Genomic DNA, 21,161 nt, shown 5'->3' with positions numbered 1-21,161 from the left:
AACCCACTCACTGTTCCCTCTGCCACCAACCCCCATATCACAAACCTCACCCCAACAGCTGTCCCTTATGGGCATTCTGACCCCACCCCCATCAACACATACCCCACCTACACCACAGCCCCATATAGGCCCCCACCAAGGCTCTCCCTCCCCCAACCCCAATATACTTGCATGACCACAATGATAGAAAAGAAACTAAAGGTTTGGTACACAAATGCGGATGGAATAATGAATAAACATGAGGAGTGGAATGAAAGAATCAGTGAAAAATCCCCAGACATCATAGCAGTCACAGAAACAAAACTCGCTGAGATAATAACAGACACAATCTTCCCAACAGGATATCAGATCCTGAGGAAAGATAGAAGGAGTAGAGGGGGAGGAGGGGTTGCACTGCTCATAAAACACCAATGGGGATTTGAGGAAATGGAAGGCATGGACATGATTGGAGAAAGAGACTACATTGTAGGTACAATTCAGTCCGGAGAACATAAAGTAGTCATTGGAGTGATGTATAACCCACCACAGAACTGCAGGAGGCCAAGAGAGGAGTACGAAGAAAACAACAGGGTGATGGTGGACACACTGGCTGAGGTGGCAAGAAGAGCTCACTCGAGCAGAGCAAAGTTACTGGTAATGGGCGATTTCAACCACAGGGAGATCGACTGGGAAAACCTGGAGCCACATGGGGGTCCCGAAACATGGAGAGCAAAGATGATGGATGTGGTACTTGAAAACCTCATGCATCAACATGTCAGGGACACAACCAGAGAGAGAGGAGAGGATGAGCCAGCAAGACTGGATCTTGTGTTCACCCTGAGCAGTTCAGACATCGAGGACATCACTTACGAGAGGCCCCTTGGAGCTAGCGATCATGTGGTTCTGAGTTTTGACTATATAGTAGAGTTACAAGTGGAGAAGGTAACAGGAACTGAAGGGGACAGGCCAAACTATAAAAGGGGGGACTACACAGGTATGAGAAACTTCCTGCAGGAGGTTCAGTGGGACAGAGAAATGGTAGGAAAATCAGTAAACGAGATGATGGAATATGTGGCAACAAAGTGCAAGGAGGCAGAGGAAAGTTTTGTTCCCAAGGGAAACAGAAATAATAGGAAGACCAAGACGAGTCCTTGGTTTACCCGAAGGTGTAGGGAGGCAAAAGCTAAGTGCAACAGAGAATGGAAAAGGTACAGGAGGCATAGGACCCAGGAAAACAAGGAGATTAGTAGAAGAGCCAGAAACGAGTATGCGCAGATAAGGAGGGAGGCCCAGAGACAGTATGAAAACGACATAGCATCGAAAGTCAAATCTGACCCGAAACTGCTGTATAGCCACATTAGGAAGAAGACAACAGTCAAGGACCAGGTGATAAGGCTGAGGAAAGAAGGCGGGGAACTCACAAGAAACGATCAAGAGGTATGTGAGGAGCTCAACACGAGATTTAAGGAAGTATTTACAGTAGAGACAGGAAGGACTCTGGGGGGACAGACCAGATGGGGACACCAACAAGGAATACACCAACAAGTGTTGGACGACATACATACAGATGAGGAGGAGGTGAAGAAACTGCTAAGGGACATCGATACCTCAAAGGCAATGGGACCGGACAACATCTCTCCATGGGTCCTTAGAGAGGGAGCAGATATGTTGTGCGTACCACTTACCACAATCTTCAACACATCCCTGGAAACTGGGCAACTACCTGAGGTATGGAAGACAGCAAATGTAGTTCCCATTTTCAAAAAAGGAGACAGAAAAGAGGCACTAAACTATAGACCTGTGTCATTGACGTGTATAGTATGCAAAATTATGGAGAAGATTATCAGGAGGAGAGTGGTGGAGCACCTGGAACGGAACAGGAGTATAAATGCCAACCAGCACGGATTCACGGAAGGCAAATCCTGTGTCACAAACCTTCTGGAGTTTTATGATAAAATAACAGAAGTAAGACAAGAGAGAGAGGGGTGGGTTGATTGCATCTTCTTGGACTGCAAGAAGGCCTTTGACACAGTTCCTCACAAGAGATTAGTGCAGAAGCTAGAGCATCAGGCGCATATAACAGGAAGGGCACTGCAATGGATCAGAGAATACCTGACAGGGAGGCAACAACGAGTCATGGTACGTAATGATGTATCACAGTGGGCACCTGTGACGAGCGGGGTCCCACAGGGGTCGGTCCTAGGACCAGTGCTATTTTTGGTATATGTGAACGACATGACGGAAGGGTTAGACTCAGAAGTGTCCCTGTTTGCAGATGATGTGAAGTTAATGAGGAGAATTAAATCTGATGAGGACCAGGCAGGACTTCAAAGAGACCTGGACAGACTGGACACCTGGTCCAGCAAATGGCTTCTCGAATTTAATCCTGCCAAATGCAAAGTCATGAAGATAGGGGAAGGGCACAGAAGACCACAGACAGAGTATAGGCTAGGTGGCCAAAGACTGCAAACCTCACTCAAGGAGAAAGATCTTGGGGTGAGTATAACACCGAGCATGTCTCCGGAAGCACACATCAATCAGATAACTGCTGCAGCATATGGGCGCCTGGCAAACCTGAGAACAGCATTCCGACACCTTAGTAAGGAATCATTCAAGACACTGTACACCGTGTATGTCAGGCCCATACTGGAGTATGCAGCACCTGTTTGGAACCCGCACTTGATAAAGCACGTCAAGAAACTAGAGAAAGTACAAAGGTTTGCAACAAGGTTAGTTCCAGAGCTAAGGGGAATGTCCTATGAAGAAAGATTAAGGGAAATCGGCCTGACGACACTGGAGGACAGGAGGGTCAGGGGAGACATGATAACGACATATAAAATACTGCGTGGAATAGACAAGGTGGACAAGGACAGGATGTTCCAGGGAGGGGACACAGAAACAAGAGGCCACAATTGGAAGTTGAAGACACAAATGAGTCAGAGAGATAGTAGGAAGTATTTCTTCAGTCATAGAGTTGTAAGGCAGTGGAATAGCCTAGAAAATGACGTAGTGGAGGCAGGAACCATACACAGTTTTAAGACGAGGTTTGATAAAGCTCATGGAGCGGGGAGAGAGAGGGTCTAGTAGCAACCGGTGAAGAGGCGGGGCCAGGAGCTAGGACTCGACCCCTGCAACCACAAATAGGTGAGTACAAATAGGTGAGGTGAGTACACACACACATACACACACACACACACACACACACACACACACACACACACACACACACACACGCACGCACACACACACACACATACACACACACACACACACACACACACACACACACACACACACACACACACACACACACACACACACACACACACACACACACACACACACACACACACACACACACACACACACACACACACACACACACACACACACACACACACACACACACAGTCATAGAGTTGTAAGGCAGTGGAATAGCCTAGAAAATGACGTAGTGGAGGCAGGAACCATACACAGTTTTAAGACGAGGTTTGATAAAGCTCATGGAGCGGGGAGAGAGAGGGTCTAGTAGCAACCGGTGAAGAGGCGGGGCCAGGAGCTAGGACTCGACCCCTGCAACCACAAATAGGTGAGTACACTATAAAAGAGGGGACTACATAGGGTTGAAGAACTTCCTGCGGGAGGTCCAGTGGGACAGAGAACTGGCAGGAAAGCCAGTAAATGAAATGATGGAATATGTAACAACAAAATGCAAGGAGGCAGTGGAAAGGTTTATTCCCAAGGGCATCAGTAACAACGGGAAGACTAGAACAAGCCCCTGGTTTACCCAACGGTGTAAGGAGGCAAAAACAAAGTGCAATAGAGAATGGAAAAAGTACAGAAGGCAGAGAACACACGAAAATAGGGAGATCAGTCGCAGAGCCAGGAATGAGTATGCACATGTAAGGAGGGAGGCCCAGAGACAGTATGAAAATGACATAGCATCGAGAATCAAGACTGACCCGAAACTGTTGTATAGCCACATCAGGAGGAAGACAACAGTCAAAGACCAGGTGATCAGATTAAGGACAGAAGGTGGAGAACTCACAAGAAATGATCAGGAGGTATGTGAGGAGCTGAACAGGAGATTTAAGGAAGTTTTTACAGTAGAGACAGGAAGGGCTGTGGGAAGGCAGCACAGAAGGGAACATCAAGAGGGAATATACCAACAAGTGTTGGATGACATACCAACAACTGAGGAGGAGGTGAAGAAGCTCTTAAGTGACCTTGATACCTCAAAGGAGATGGGACTGGACAACATCTCCCCATGGGTCCTTAGAGAGGGAGCAGAGATGCTGTGCGTGCCTCTAACCACAATCTTCAACACATCCCTTGGAACTGGGCAACTACCTGAGAAATGGAAGACAGCTAATGTAGTCCCCATATTTAAGAAAGGAAACAGAAACGAGGCAATAAACTACAGACCTGTGTCTCTGACATGTATTGTGTGCAAAGTCATGGAGAAGATTATCAGGAGGAGAGTGGTCGAACACCTGGAAAGTAACAAGATTATAAATGAAAACCAGCATGGGTTCATGGAAGGCAAATCTTGTATCACAAACCTCCTGGAGTTTTATGACAAGTTAACAGAAGTAAGACACGAGAGAGAGGGGTGGGTAGATTGCATTTTCTAGACTGCAGGAAGGCCTTTGACACAGTTCCCCACAAGAGATTAGTGCAGAAGCTGGAGGATCAGGCGCACGTAAAAGGGAGGGCACTGCAATGGATAAGGGAATACCTGACAGGGAGGCAGCAACGAGTCATGGTACGTGAAGAGGTATCACAGTGGGCGCCTGTTACGAGCGGGGTCCCACAGGGGTCAGTTCTAGGACCAGTGCTATTTTTGATATATGTGAACGACATGATGGAAGGAATAGACTCTAAAGTGTCCCTGTTCGCAGATGACGTGAAGTTGATGAGAAGAATTAAATCGGACGAGGATGAGGCAGGACTGCAAAGAGACCTGGACAGGCTGGACATTTGGTCCAGTAACTGGCTTCTCGAATTCAATCCAGCCAAATGCAAAGTCATGAAGATTGGGGAGGGGCAAAGAAGACCGCAGACAGAGTATAGGCTAGGTGGACAATTCTACAGACCTCACTCAGGGAGAAAGACCTTGGGGTGACCATAACACCGAGCACATCACCGGAGGCACACATCAACCAAATAACTGCTGCAGCATATGGGCGCCTGGCAAACCTGAGAATAGCGTTCCGATACCTTAATAAGGAATTGTTCAAGACACTGTACACTGTGTATGTTAGGCCCATACTGGAGTATGCAGCACCAGTCTGTAACCCACACCTGGTCAAGCACGTCAAAAAGTTAGAGAAAGTACAAAGGTTTGCAACAAGGCTAGTCCCAGAGCTCAAGGGAATGTCGTACGAGGAAAGGTTAAGGGAAATCGGACTGACGACACTGGAGGACAGAAGGGTCAGGGGAGACATGATAACGACATACAAGATACTGCGGGGAATAGACAAGGTGGACAGAGATAGGATGTTCCAGAGAGGGGACACAGGGACAAGGGGTCACAACTGGAAGCTGAAGACTCAGACGAGTCACAGGGACGTTAGGAAGTATTTCTTCAGTCATAGAGTCGTCAGCAAGTGGAATAGCCTAGCAAGTGAAGTAGTGGAGGCAGGAACCATACATAGTTTTAAGAAGAGGTATGACAAAGCTCAGGAAGCAGAGAGAGAGAGGACCTAGTAGCGATCAGTGAAGAGGTGGGGCCAGGAGCTGAGTCTCGACCCCTGCAACCACAATTAGGTGAGTACAATTAGGTGAGTACACACACACACATACACACACACACACACACACACACATACACACACACACACACACACACACACACACACACACACACACACACACACACACACACACACACACACACACACACACACACACACACACACACACACACACACAAAAGGGAAAGAAGACCGCAGACAGAGTACAGTCTGGGAGGCCAGAGACTGCAAACCTCACTCATGGAAAAGGATCTTGGGGTGAGTATAATACCGAGCATATCTCCTGAGGTGCACATCAACCAGATAACTGCTGCAGTATATGGGCGTCTGGCGAACCTGAGAATAGCATTCTGATAATTCAATAAGGAATCGTTCAAGACACTGTACATCGTGTTCGTCAGGCCCATACTGGAGTATGCAGCACCAGTTTCAAACCCGCACCTGATCATGCACGTCAGGAAATTAAAGAAAGTGCAAAGGTTTGCAACAAGACTAGCCCCAGAGCTAAAAGGTATGTCTTACAAGGAGAGGTTAAAGGAAATCGACGTGACGACACTGGAGGACAGGGGAGATAAAGGGGACATGATAACGATATATAAAATACTGAGAGGAATTGACAAGGTGGATAGTTACAGGATATTTCAGAGATGGGACATAACAACAAGAGTCACAACTAGAAGTTGAAGACTCAGATGAATCACAGGGATGTTAGGAAGTATTTCTTCAGTCCTAGAGTTGTCAGGATGTGGAATAGTCTGGAGAATGATATAGTGGAGGCAGGATCCATACATAGCTTTAAGAAGAGACACGATAAAGCTCACGGAGCAGGGAGAGAGTGGACCTAGTAGCAGTCAGCGAAGAGGTGGGGCCTGGGGCTGTGACTCGACCCCTGGAACCACAAATAGGTGAGTACAAACAGGTAAATACACACGCCCAGTCCTAGATCCAGTGTTGTTTCTTGTATATGTGAATGACATGACAGAAGGTGTGAAGTCAGAAGTTTCCCTCTTCTCAGACGGTGTGAAACTAATACAAACAGACCAGGATAAGGACAACTTACAAAGGGATCAGGACAGGCTGCAGGCCTGCGAAGTTATGAAACTTGGGGAAGGATAAAGAAGACCGCAGACAGAGTACAGAATCGAGGGCAAAGGCTGCAAATCTCACTCAAGGAAAAGGCTCTTAGGGTGAGTATCATACCGAACATATCCCCTGAGGCGCACATCAACCAAATGGCTGATGCAGCAAATACGATTCTGATAAATCTAAAAAAAATGGAGAAAGTGCAGAGGTTTGTAACAAGAATAGTCCCAGAGCTGAGGGTGTATGTCCTATGAGGAGTGGTTAAGGGAACTTAACCTGACGATGTTAGGTAAGACACATATGCAACAGTTAGGTATCTTTATTATGAAACGTTTCGCCTACACAGTAGGCTTCTTCAGTCAAGTACAGAAAAGTTGATAGAAGCAGAAGATACTTGAAGACGATGTAATCAGTCCATCACCCTTAAAGTTTTGAGGTGGTCAGTCCCTCAGTCTGGAGAAGAGCATTGTTCCATAGTATGAAACAATATGGAGAAGAAGTGACAGGATGGAGCTTTTTATAGCGCCAAGAGGTGAGACGTAGGCCACTAGGAGAGGTAAGAACTCAGATGTTGAGAGGTCAGGTCCCTCTCAAATCCAGCCCCTCTCACTAGTGGAAGTTGTCGAAGTTGATTGCAGGTCTGTACCTGTACGGGCTGGATTTGAGAGGGACCTGACCTCTCAACATCTGAGTTCTTACCTCTCCTAGTGGCCTACGTCTCACCTCTTGGCGCTATAAAAAGCTCCATCCTGTCACTTCTTCTCCATATTGTTTCATTCTATGGAACAATGCTCTTCTCCAGACTGAGAGACTGACCACCTCAAAACTTTAAGGGTGATGGACTGATTACATCGTCTTCAAGTATCTTCTGCTTCTATCAACTTTTCTGTACTTGACTGAAGAAGCCTACTGTGTAGGCGAAACGTTTCATAATAAAGATACCTAACTGTTGCATATGTGTCTTACCTAACAACCTGTCGGTATTTTATACCATTTTAATGTTTAACCTGACGATACTGGAGGACAGGATGACTGAGGAGGATATGATAACGACGTACAAAATACTGAGACGAACTGACAAGGTAAACAGAGAGAGAGAGAATACTTCAGAGATGGAAAACAGGAACACGAGGACACAACTGGAAGTTGAAAACTCAGATAAGTTATAGTTAGGAAGTATTTCTTGAGCCTTAGAGTTGTCAACATAGTGATGGTGGGGATGGTAGTAAGGATGGGAGACCCATGATGGGTCCAGGGACTGCAACCAACATTATTATAGCTAAGCACGTTACACTAGTAATGAAGTCTTTACAAGAGTAATGGATCCGCTCACAAAATCAATCAATCTTCACAAAATAATGATTTAAAAAATAATTTAATTAGAGATGTCCATAATGGTTGTCTGAGAGTGATTGTGAAAGTTCTCTTGACTGAGACTTTCAATAATAATGAGATGGATATATAAATGATAGATGAAGTAGCATGAACATTACCACGAAGCATATTTAATATATAATAATGTCACCATCACAATAGAATTAGTGATCGTAGTCTGCGCCATCTAGTGGATAAAATTTACATTAATTTGCCATTAGCTGCCATGTTCACAATTTTTATAATAACCAATAATAAAATACATATTTTTATAGATTAGATGAATGTTAATTATGTAGACTTACACTACGATCATAAAAATGGGATAATATTCATCTGCAAGTTAATATGCAGCTTATATCAGAGAGTTTGATGGTGTTGAAGAGAGATGAATCCCAATGGAAATAAGTCACTTTGTATGACTTTTCTGGGTTAGTCTAGGTAATCTACACAAATATTGCTATGTATGCTAATTTATGTAACTGTATTAATGTGTATTTGTACCTAAATAAACTTACTTAAATTAATTGAGTGTGTAGCCCCAGTACTTCAGAAAGTAAACAACAACACTGTCAGCATCTCTCTTCTCCACGTCTCTCATATTTAGCCGTTTATCTCCTTATATTCGGCCGTTTATCTCGCAGAAGAGGACAGAGAGAGAGACGAGGAGATGGAGGTCATTGTGGCTAATGTGGATAAAATCACCTTTGATATAGAGACTCAGTTGGAGGAGCAAGTTGGGGCGCAGATCCTGCCCTTCCCTGGCATGGACAGTCAGTATTTCAACTTTAAATCATAAATGACCCCCTCAAGGGAGGTCCCTTGATGCTAGTGAGGGGCTCTTGATCTAGGGAATTAGATCTGTGCTCTAGTTCCCTGAATTAAGCTTGAATACCTTCCATCTCCCCCTCGCCACAGGCGCTGTGTAATCCTTACGGTTTTGGCGCTCCCACAATAATAATAATAATAAATAATGGTAATCTTTATTTCTACTAGTACATGTACGACATATACAGATCATAGCTGACATTACTAACATACTATATAGAAAGTCCCTTGTTATGCAGAGCATTTCGGTTAATTTAGTCCCCAGGATGCGACCCACACCAGTTGACTAACACCCAGGTACTTACTGCTAAGTAAACATGGACAGCAGGTGTTTTAAGGAAACACGTCCTAATGTTTCCACCCGTACCGGGGATCGAACCCAGCACCTCAGTGTGTGAGCTGAGTGTGTTACCAACCCAGCCACGGGACACTTACTTTCCTCTACACCTTCAGTGTGTGAACATGTTTTAACATCACACATTATTCTTATTGGAAACGTTTCAGTCCTGGGACCTTCGTCACTCCAATTGTTCCAGGATCAAAATTTTTCCAATCAAAAAAAATCTTGTTTAAGAGTCATTTAAAACTTTTAAAAAAAATGTAAAAACTCCTATTTAATAACTCATGTCTAGTTCTTAGGTAGTCTTTGAGCCTTAGGATCAGTCTGCCCAAAATTCTCCGCATGTTAGTCATATATTTTAAGTGTCTAACAATATTTTGTTATACAGATAGACCCAGTTGCAGAGAATCAGCAATTTTAAATCAGATCCATCATTTTGAAACACTGTGTATGTAATGTACTGTAGTGTTGGCTCACCTCTGGCAAGACAGTGATGGAGTGAGTGATGGTGAAAGTATTTCTTTTTTGGGTCCCCCTACCTTGGTAGGAAATGGCTGATGTGTTAATAAAAATAATGTAACCTACATCACTTGTATACTGCAGAAGATAAATCATTTGTATTTGTGTGCAGTAATATCATAGTAAACAGGTAATATCCCAATATGCAAAACAACCACTGTGGAAAAAATAGTGAACTTCCAAGCTTTTTTGTGATTTCTTGCATTATCAAGGATTTGTATTTGTATGTCTAATTTTTAAGAAATCTTTAAGCATTAGGATTAGTTTTCTATCAATGCATTTACATGCTAGTGGCTTTCTTTTGTGCCTAACAATGTTTTATTAAACTATATTATCTTTGTACAGCATAAAAAGAAATAAAAATTTGAAATAATTTTAATTTGATAATGTCATAGTGATTGCTTGTTGTATCTTCCTCCACTACTTGTCATTATAATGTACCTTTATTGTCGGTGTGAAAACGTCTCACTAGGTGCCCCTCAGCATTGACAACAAATTTTTCCCAATGGAAATAAGTCACTGACTGTTTCCCATTGGGTTATCCTAGGTAATTTACACATATGCTACTATAAAAATTATACTGTATGTGTACCTGTACCTAGAGTATACCTGGAGGATGTTCCGAGGGGTCACTGCCCCCTAAATAAACTTGTTCTTGCACCCTTCATGTTTTGGGATGATTTTTTTATTTTTCCCTTCAAGGGAGGTAACATGATGCTTGTGAAGACTCTTAATCCAAAAATTAAAGATACCTTCCCTTTCCTTGGATCAAATCTCTGACTCCTATTTCCTTGGCACCATATGACCCCCAGTGGGTTTAGTGCTCCCCATGAATGTAATAATATAAAAATAATAATGTCCTCCCATTTTTTCACCCATATTTGAGCAATCTCCTTCCCAAGCAATGTTAGATAATTTTCCATATGGAATAAATTGTCACTGGAGTATGCGTGGATAGGGTTTCGGGGGTCAGTACCCCCGCAGCTCAGTCTGAGACCAGGCCTCGTGGTGGATCAAGGTCTGATCAACCAGGCTGTTACTGCTGGCCGCACGCAAACTGACGTATGAACCACAGCCCGGCTGGTCAGGTACACTGGTGTTTAAAATGCCAGTAAATCTCTATTTGAGCTCTGTTATCCATCACTTCTGTATGACCCGTATAGGTTTAATACTTCCACATGAATATAATACAGTCGTACCTCGAGTTTCAAACAACTCCCAACTTGGACAGTTATGTAAGTGACTTTTTGTAAGTGCTTTTGTAAGTGTGTTTTTGGGGGTCTAAAGCAGACTAATCTAATTTACATTATTCCTTATGGGAACAAATTCGTTCGGTATCGGCACTCGAACACCTTCTGGAACGAATTTAGTTCGTAACTCGAGGTACCACTGTACAAGATAATGATATCTGCCGTGTTATTTTGGAAGAAAGAATACAGTAAACCCTTGATATAACATACTAATAGCTGGTGATTGTCCAAGTGACCATTAAGTTATAATAATGCTAAAAAAATAGATAAAAGCACTAAAGTTCTCTTAAGTATTCCTAATATAATACTGTACACAATATTTACAGCTAAACAGTAACAAATTTTAAAAACAAAGGAGTTAAAAGTATAGTTTATTCAGAGGATTTTGTCCATTATTTCAGAAGTCTGTTATATTAAAGTCCATTATATTCAGAGTTTGCTGTATTTGCTCATTTTAGATGTTCCTCACAATGCTCTTAGGTGAAAGATGTGCAGTTGGACATTTGCACTGGCTTGTAAATAAATTCAGCAGTTTATCTTTAATTATACATGGTTAAATCTTTGTATTTTATTGACAATGTACAGTATGTCCTAGGTAGTAGGTTGGTAGACAGCAACCACCCAGGGAGGTACTACCGTCCTGCCAAGTGAGTGTAAATTGTTTTACATGATGGTAGGATTGCTGGTGTCTTTTGTCTGTTTCATAAACATACAAGATTCCAGGTATATCTTGCTACTTCTACTTACACTTAGGTCACACTACACATACATGTACAAGCACATATATACACACATCCCTCTGGGTTTTCTTCTATTTTCTTTCTAGTTCTTGTTCTTGTTTATTTCCTCTTATCTCCATGGGGAAGTGGAACAGAATTCTTCCTCCATAAGCCATGTGTGTTGTAAGAGGCAACTAAAATGCCGGGAGCAAGGGGCTAGTAAGCCCTTCTCCTGAATATATTACTAAATGTAAAAGGAGAAACTTTCGTTTTTCTTTTTGGGCCACCCCGCCTCAGTGGGATATGGCCGGTGTGTTGAAAGAAGAAGATACAGTATGTGTATAATAATCACCTACAGTACTTAATACAACCTCTGTAAAAATATTTAACCTAAATAAAACCTCTCTTAAATTTTTTCTGGCCTGGACGTCAGGTACATAATCATCCTATACGAACACATGAACATAAAAATGGAGGAACACTGCAGCAGGACCTGCCCATACTTGGCAGGTCTTTCTCAAATTCATCCCATCTCACGTACACATTTGTTCAATCTATTCTTGAAGCTACCCAAGGAATTAGCTTCAATAACCTTAATAATCAATACTAGGCAGATCCTACTCAGAGCCAACTCTTCTTGCTCATATATTTGTCTGACCTATTTTTAAAGCTTTTCAAGGTTTTACTTGGCAGATAGTTCCACTCATCAACAACTCTCTTTTCGAATGAGTACTTTTCTGCATCCTTTCTAAATTTAAGTGTATCCAATTTAAGATTCTTCTTCCCTTTTCCTTATATACATATCTAGATTTGGGGACTATTTCCAATCCAGACACCAGGTGGAAGGAGTCGGGCTCAACCTATACAGTAGTGTCCCTTGTGCTAAGCAAGGTAACACTGTAATTGTGAAAAGATTCAATGACACTAATTAGAAATTATGTCATCTGAAGAAAATTGCACAAAAATGTTGAAAGATTCAGTGATGCAAATTGAGTAATAACTTCTGCATTTTTCAGAATCAATAGCTGCAGTGTGCACATTTTACATGCGTGGGAACTGCAGTAAAAGTGTCAGTTGCCCATTTCGTCACGTTCGGGGAGACAGAACTGTTGTTTGCAAGCATTGGCTTCGTGGCTTGTGCAAAAAGGGCGACCAGTGTGAATTTCTCCACGAATATGATATGTCAAAAATGCCTGAATGCTATTTCTATTCTCGTTTCAGTAAGTATTACACTATGCAATATTACCCATAGCTTCATTGACTAGTTTCTTAATATTTTTTGACTTCACAAATAACCCATATTCTTCCAAATAGGAAATTTTGATTTCATAGAGTACCAGTTTCTTCCCCCTCATAAAATGAGGGGTCACTTTATTGTGCTAAGTCCCATATGTGTGATCTACATTCATTGTAGGCACTCAGCATGGCTCACAAAACATATTGAAATTATGTTTGGCAGAAATAAGTGTTGATGTTCTGCTTGAACTTAGTACAGCTCCCAACTCGACCAATTATGTAAGTGTATTTTTGTAAGTGCTTTTGTAGGTGTATTTTTGGGGTTCTGAAACGGACTAATCTAATTCACAATACTCCTTATGGGAACAAATTCGGTCTATAATGGCACCGAACAGACCTCTGGATTGAAATAATATCGTTAGGCGGGGGTCCACTGTATATCTGCCTTGGACCTGAAGTATATAAACTGTATAAAGCTAATGACACCTGTACAGTTGATAAGTAAGAGACATGTACAACAATTAGGTATTTTTATTCCAAATAAAGATACTTGTGCAGTATTTGAAATTTCTAAAACTCTTGAATTTTCCAAATAAGAAAAAACTAGTGATCTGAAATTTGCATCTTGAAGTCTACCTAAAAAATATTTAAAATAAGTAAGCGAATAATTTCTCAAATTCTTTGTTGTACTAAAAGACTTCTAATTCAGATTTTTTTGTCTGAATAACAGAAAGATACACGTAGTTGATTTCTTAAGTTTGAAGTTTTCTAAAATACATATTGTGTGCCCTGGGAGAGGCCTGTGGCTAGAATAGCATGCCTGTCTTGCAAATAGTGGATGGAGGATCAGACATCCACCACTCCTTGCGCTGAATGACCCACACAGGTTTAGCGTTAAAAAAAAATGTAAAGTATGTTGTACCCCAGTGCGCATGTTATTATTCCCAATATTGTACAAGTAATACAGTATTATTGTACATAAAGCACATACAGTACAGGTACAAACTCTGATGTCCAGGACTCTCAAATATAAAATCCCACAAAATTTTATTTTTTATAAATGCATTAATGTCCAGATATTGAATTTGGAATTTATTCAAATTAATTGCAAGAGTATTTCAGTCATTTTTGGATAATGCTTCAGTGTTTTTTGGATAATGCTTTCTTAATAATTAAAAAGAAAAGCTTCTTTGCATATCCTGGCTATATTTAACTTATGTTTTTCACCAACAGCATAAATACAATTCTTTTGTGAACATTTATGTTAATTTATAATTAAAAATATTCCACAGATGCCTGCCACAACAAGGAGTGCCCGTTCCTACACATAAACCCTGACATGAAAATGAAAGACTGTCCATGGTATGATAGAGGCTTTTGCCGTCATGGTCCTCAGTGTCGAAATCGTCATGTACGAAGAGTCCTCTGCATGAATTATTTCTCGGGTTTCTGTCCAGATGGATCAAGTTGCAAATTTATGCAGTATGTATTTGTTTTATACTAAATGTGTGAATTAAGATTTTTTTGTAAGTGCTTCAGTTAACTTGTATGTTAGGGCTTATAAAAGGTGTGCAAAAATGCTGTCTCAGAAATTGCTTTATCATAAAAATAAGCTAGATGAAGTAACAGTAGCAGGCTAAATGTGAAGGTAAAGTTGAAGTAACAGTAGCAGGCTAAATGTGAAGGTAAAGTTGAAGTAACAGTAGCAGGCTAAATGTGAAGGTAAAGTTGAAGTAACAGTAGCAGGCTAAATGTGAAGGTAAAGTTGAAGTAACAGTAGCAGGCTAAATGTGAAGGTAAAGTTGAAGTAACAGTAGCAGGCTAAATGTGAAGGTAAAGTTGAAGTGACAGTAGCAGGCTAAATGTGAAGGTAAAGTTGAAGTAACAGTAGCAGGCTAAATGTGAAGGTAAAGTTGAAGTAACAGTAGCAGGCTAAATGTGAAGGTAAAGTTGAAGTAACAGTAGCAGGCTAAATGTGAAGGTAAAGTTGAAGTGACAGTAGCAGGCTAAATGTGAAGGTAAAGTCAATAAAGTCACCCTGTGACACATAAATGTGAAGGTAAAGTCAATAAAGTCACCCTGTGACACATAAATGTGAAGGTAAAGTCAATAAAGTCACCCTGTGACACATAAATGTGAAGGTAAAGTCAATAAAGTCACCCTGTGACACATAAATGTGAAGGTAAAGTCAATAAAGTCACCCTGTGACACATTGTGTGCCATCAAAATTTTGTCTGCAAATTTAACTCCTGAAGTGGATACCTTAATTCTGCCTATTATTTTAAAACCTTTTTTGCTAGCTCATCTGGTCTTTTTTTTTTTCTCTCTCTCTCAATATTCTGTAATAATTACTTTAATTGTTGAGTTGTTACAAGTGCTACATAATACATGAAACATGTCGTAATAGAGAAAACAAAGATTGCCATCAGAACAGCCTCTCCTCACTTAGCGACGTACTCATTTACCAACGCCTCGGACTTACAACAGGCTCACTCACCAGCATTTATACTTAAATAATGTATATTAGAGCTGATTTCTTCTATTCTGTTTGTTCCAGTGTATAGTACACTACTCTATAAATATTTAAAGATGTACCACAAATATTATAAATGGTTCAAAGGTGACATTAAAAGAATATCAGAGATGGTTGACACAAACCCACTACCATTATAGTATACTCCTCCCTTAGCAATAAATTCGTTTAACGATGTGGTCTTAGGATCGGAACTCCGTCATTAAGTGAGGAGAGGCTGTATTAAAATTACCAAAATAGATTAAAAAGAGTGCATGACTAAAGTAATAAAAATGAGAACAATAGTGTCCTTAACTGATAGTTATTTTCTAATCAAAATTATATAGAACCCAATCCTTTATTATATATAGCAATGTGTGGTGTGAATATTTTGCAGAAAATTCAGAGTGTGGAAATTAGGAGAAGGTGTGTAGTTAATAAAAGTATTAGTCAGAGGGCAGAAGAGGGGTTGTCGAGGTGGTTTGGTCATTTAGAGAGAATGGATCAAAGTAGAATGACATGGAAAGCATATAAATCTGTAGGGAAAGGAAGGAGGGGTATGGGTCATCCTCGAAAAGGTTGGAGGGAGGGGTAAAGGAGGTTTTGTGGGCGAGGGGCTTGGACTTCCAGCAAGCGTGCATGAGCGTGTTAGATAGGAGTGAATGGAGACAAATGGTATTTGGGACCTGACGAGCTGTTGGAGTGTGAGCAGGGTAATATTTAGTGAAGGGATTCATGTAAACCAGTTATTTTTATATTGCCAGACTTGAGTCCAGGAAATAGGAAGTACAATGCCTGCACTTTATAGGAGGGGTTTGGGATATTGACAGTTTGGAGGGATATGTTGTGTATCTATACGTATATGCTTCTAAACTGCTGTATTCTGAGCACCTCTGCAAAAACAGTGATTATGTGTGAGTGAGGTGAAAGTATTGAATGATGATGAAAGTATTTTCTTCTTGGGGGATTTTCTTTCTTTTTAGGTCACCTTGCTTCAGTGGAAGACGGCTGACTTATTAAAAAAAAAAAAAGTATACATTAAAATTTTGATTCATGAAATAGTAATAACACGAGCATAAACAACTCAGAAAGTGGGCAGGACATAACTCTGGCAAGACACTCCTAAAATTATGAAGCAATACTATTACCACTACACAGTGTCAACCAAATAAGATTAATTTATCTAGGTATAGTTCTATCCACTAGGGTGGAATTAGCATGGGCCCCATTGTAACCACAGTTTCAGGTTTTCATGGACAAGTCTTGCTTTTGCTGGTGCTTGTTGCTACCATAAGAAACCTGCATTTGTGATCACAATGGGGCCCATGCTAACCTCCATATTATTATTATAATCAAAAAGAAGCGCTAAGCCACAAGGACTATACAGCGCTAACCTCCATAGTGTATAGAAATGTACTTAGTTGATGACTCTTATTACACTGGCATGTTGGTAATTTTAGGACTCTTGCCACAGGTCAATACCTGCCTTTTCCAGAGATATTAAAATTTTGTGTCTTTATTTGTATGCTTATTCCCAGTAATATATCCCAATATCCTAAAATAAATCTCTGTTATTCTGTCTGTGCATAATTCCATACATTCTTCCATTGTCATTTTCCTTTTTGATATAAGAACTCTCGCTTTATACAGTACTGTACTTCCTATTCATCATTAATTTCTTCTCTCACCATTTACCTCACTCACAGGCACTCCTGTAATTATTTATCCCAAATAAATGATCTTTCTTAACCCATATATTGTTATTTTCTGAATTCCAATTAAATTTGCAGCCCAAGATTTGAATTGCCACAAATTCTAGATGACAAACAACCACTTCACAAGAAACAGGGAATCACCTGTCATTTCTGTGGAGAAGCTGGTCACAAAGCTTCAAATTGCTGCAAGGCTAACCCGGAACTAAGGGAACAAAATGCAATTATTGTGAGTCCATTTCAAAATTTTCATTATACAGTGGAACCTTGATACTCAAACTTAATTCATTCCAGAAGGCTGTTCGAGTATCGAACGAATTTTTCCCAACCAAATTACTTTTTGGTTGGCCGTTATCACTAATCTTCATACGCCCCTTGGTGACTTCTTTCTTCTTCTTCTTTCAACACACCAGCCGTATCCCACCGAGGCGGGGTGGCCCAAAAGGAATAACGAAAGTTTCTCCTTTTACATTTAGTAATATATACAGGAGAAGGGGTTACTAGCCCCTTGCTCCCTTGGTGACTTATTTATGCAAATAATATAAAAGAAACACCAATAAATGCAAAGAAACATGAAACAGTTTACAGCAAAGTTCTGGCAGGTTGTGTTTGTTTGGTCGAGTACTGAGCTTTGTTCAAATAGGGAGCTGTTCAAGTACCGAGGTTCCACTGTAGATTTGTTTGTGAAAGAAATGAAACTGTGAAGAATATTTAAGAGTAAGAGTATTAAGGAAGGAAAACAAGTACAGTACTACTAGAATATTTATCCATATGACATCTTTTCATTTAACAGTAATAGGAAGTTCAACATTTCTTCAAATTAGTTTTGAGTAACATACAGTAAACAGAATAAGTAAGTTGTACAAGTTTTAAAGTGGGAGGTATAGTGCCCACACTTTGTAAGTCAGAAAATTATTAAGCAGGATATGATGAAATACTGTCAACAATTTTTTTTTATTAGGCATAACAAGTTTGAAAAACAGTAAATACAGATAACAGGAAATTCTATATACCATTTTTTTTAATTCACCAGCCATCTCCCACCAAGGCAGGGTGACCTGAAAAAGATGAAAAGCTTTTTTCTTCTTTTTATATTTAGTAATGTATACAGGAGTTACTAGCCATTTGCTCCTAGCATTTCAGTCGCCTCTTATGACAAACATGGCTTACAGAGGAAGAATTCTTTTCCACTTCCCCATTGGAAATTCTATTATTTGATATAACTGCATGTATTTTGTGAAAGAGTAAGAGTTATTAAAATGTTCTTGTCACAAGAGGTCTACAACTGTGTATTGATAAAAGAATTTAAGGCTTTGGTAAGAATTTGTATTCAGTTCTATGATACTGCTCTGTATCAAAGAGAAGGTGTAGCACTATCAGTATCAGATAAACAGGACTCACGAAATCGTAATGACACGATTGCAAACAAACCATACCCCGGCCGGGATTGAACCCGCGGTCAGAGAGTCTCAAAACTCCAGACTGTCGCGTTAGCCACTAGACCAGCTAGCCACAATAAGATTCGTCCAACTAGGTATATTTCTACACCATAGGAAGGTTAGCACAGGCACCACTGTGACCACTTGAGACTCTCTGACCGCGGGTTCAATCCCGGCCGGGGTATGGTCAGATAAACAGATTATCATAGATAATTAATGGGTATGCTAAATGCCAAGATATAAGATAGGGATTTATCAAAATCAAATGATAATAAAAAAAAATTAAATACTTGAATCTACAGTAGATTTAGATTTAAATATTAGTCCTTTCCTAATTTCATATAAAATTAATATAAAAAATTTCAGAGTTTGGCTTCAGGTGGACCAAAGAATCAGCCGGGCAGAGAAAATTCAGGCTACTTTATGCCTCACCAAATGGATAACAATCGACTGGATAATGTTATTTGCTTCAAGGTATGTTAAAAGTTTTGTTTCTGATTGTCTTTTGAGATATTACTAAATTATAGCTTGCCTTTTTAACTTATTTGAAATAGCTGCAATGTTTTTTAATAATTTGGATCTTGCTTCACCCATTTTAAAAGAGTTAAAGTAAATAAATAAATACAGTATATACATACCTTTTCTTTATTAACACATCGGCCATATCCAACTGAAGCAACGTGACCCGAAAAAGAAGAAAGACTTTGATCATCATTCGCTTTATCACTGTCTTGCCAGAGGCATGCCTATACTACAGTTAAAAAACTGCAAGATATCAACACCTACATATTGTACATATATACAGGACATATACATACATAGTACTTTAAATTTATCATATTTTGCTAAATTTTATGAGTATTTATTTGTAGGAAAAATTATAGGCCTAAAAATATGTTTCTTTTTTCAGTGTGGTCAACAGGGACACTTCGCAAACAGATGTTCCAAGGGCCAGTTTGCCTTTCTTAGTTCCAGTAACTAAGACATGCTTTAGGGATCTTTTCAGAAAGATTTTATTTATACCATAGTATAGTATTAGCTTTTATTACAATTTTGGTGAAAAAAATTATAATTTAGTATTTCTTATTATAAAATAGATTGTCTGTCTCCTGAATGTGAATGACTGAATGAATAAGTGAAATACAAACGTGTGTTTTGTTTTATTATCATTAAATAAGACTAGTGCATGAAAATAAATATCTCAGAAATGCGTAAGTATAATGTGCCTTATTCTTGTTTCAACTATGTATTTTTTTTCTTTAATGAAGCATCTGTATCCCTCCAAGGCAGGGTGACCTGAAAACAAAAATGCAAGTTTTTCTTTTTTAAATTTAGTAATGCAGGAGAAGGGGTTACTAGCCCCTCGTTCCCGCCATTTTAGTCGCCTCTTACAACACGCATGGCTTACGGAGGAATAATTCTTTTCCACTTCCTCATGGAGATAAGAGGAAATGAAGAAGAACAAGAACCATTAAAAAAATTGAAGAAAATTCAGATGTGTAAATAAATATGCATGTATAGTGTGACCTAAGTGTAAGTAGAAGTAGCAAGATATATCTGGTATACCATGTGATTATGACATAAGAAAAAAAAAAAAAGACACCAGCAATCCTACCATCATGTAAAACAATTACAGGTTTCCATTTTACACTCACTTGGTAGGACAGTAGTATTTCCCTGGGCAGTTGCTGTCTACCAACCTACTACCAAGGAGGAATATTATTATTATTAGTAGTAGTAGTAGTAGTGTTAGTAGTAGTAGTAGTAGTGTTAGTAGTAGTAGTAGTAGTGTTAGTAGTAGTAGTAGTAGTGTTAGTAGTAGTGTTAGTAGTAGTAGTAGTGTTAGTAGTAGTAGTAGTAGTGTTAGTAGTAGTAGTGTTAGTAGTAGTAGTAGTAGTAGTGTTAGTAGTAGTAGTAGTGTTGGTAGTAGTAGTAGTAGTAGTGTTAGTAGTAGTAGTGTTGGTAGTAGTAGTAGTAGTGTTAGTAGTAGTAGTGTTAGTAGTAGTAGTAGTGTTGGTAGTAGTAGTAATAGTAGTAGTAGTAATAGTAGTAGTAATGTTAGTAGTAGTAGTGTTAGTAGTAGTAGTAGTGTTAGTAGTAGTAGTGTTAGTAGTAGTAGTAGTAGTGTTAGTAGTAGTAGTGTTAGTAGTAGTAGTAGTAGTGTTAGTAGTAGTAGTGTTAGTAGTAGTAGTAGTAGTGTTAGTAGTAGTAGTAGTAGTAGTGTTAGTAGTAGTAGTAGTAGTAGTAGTAGTGTTAGTAGTAGTAGTAGTAGTAGTAGTAGTAGTAGTAGTAGTAGTAGTAGTGTTAGTAGTAGTAGTAGTAGTAGTAGTGTTAGTAGTAGTAGTAGTATAAGTATTCTGTTATTGCATCTTTGTTTACATTTCTCTCGACTACAAAAGAAACATGAGTGATCT

At 39.9% G+C, this 21,161-nt stretch overlaps 1 protein-coding gene and 1 long non-coding RNA gene across 3 annotated transcripts in view; both read left to right on the top strand.

The window, feature by feature from the left end:
- Positions 1–21,161, top strand: part of LOC138854490 (uncharacterized) — a 102,164-nt gene that overhangs the window by 5,789 nt on the left and 75,214 nt on the right. The gene's annotated exons all lie outside the window — the stretch shown is intronic.
- On the top strand, positions 8,738–19,898 carry Clp (Cleavage and polyadenylation specificity factor subunit 4). 2 transcript variants are annotated; one of them, XM_053770572.2, is made up of 6 exons: positions 8,738–8,965; positions 12,865–13,068; positions 14,377–14,566; positions 17,387–17,537; positions 19,114–19,221; positions 19,658–19,898. In XM_053770572.2, exons 1-6 carry the CDS (start codon positions 8,863–8,865, stop codon positions 19,727–19,729), a joined length of 828 nt encoding a protein of 275 aa, XP_053626547.2. In that variant the 5' UTR covers positions 8,738–8,862; the 3' UTR covers positions 19,730–19,898. The 2 variants fall into 2 exon arrangements, with proteins under 2 accessions (XP_053626547.2, XP_069954173.1); XM_070098072.1 differs by lacking the exon at positions 8,738–8,965 and adding an exon at positions 9,040–9,168.

This window comes from Cherax quadricarinatus, chromosome 4 (assembly GCF_038502225.1).
Source record: "Cherax quadricarinatus isolate ZL_2023a chromosome 4, ASM3850222v1, whole genome shotgun sequence".
Lineage (NCBI taxonomy): Eukaryota > Metazoa > Arthropoda > Malacostraca > Decapoda > Parastacidae > Cherax > Cherax quadricarinatus.
The sequence above is the reverse complement of the archived record's forward strand: the minus strand, read 5'-3'. Positions and strand labels throughout refer to the sequence as shown.

Excerpts from the sequence above, each read along its gene's own strand:
- Clp (XM_053770572.2), top strand. The coding sequence starts at position 8,863 with ATGGAGGTCATTGTGGCTAATGTGGATAAAATCACCTTTGATATAGAG. Across the intron at positions 8,966-12,864 it reads GCCCTTCCCTGGCATGGACA|AATCAATAGCTGCAGTGTGC; the intron begins GTCAGTATTTCA and ends TGCATTTTTCAG. Across the intron at positions 19,222-19,657 it reads ATAATGTTATTTGCTTCAAG|TGTGGTCAACAGGGACACTT; the intron begins GTATGTTAAAAG and ends TTCTTTTTTCAG.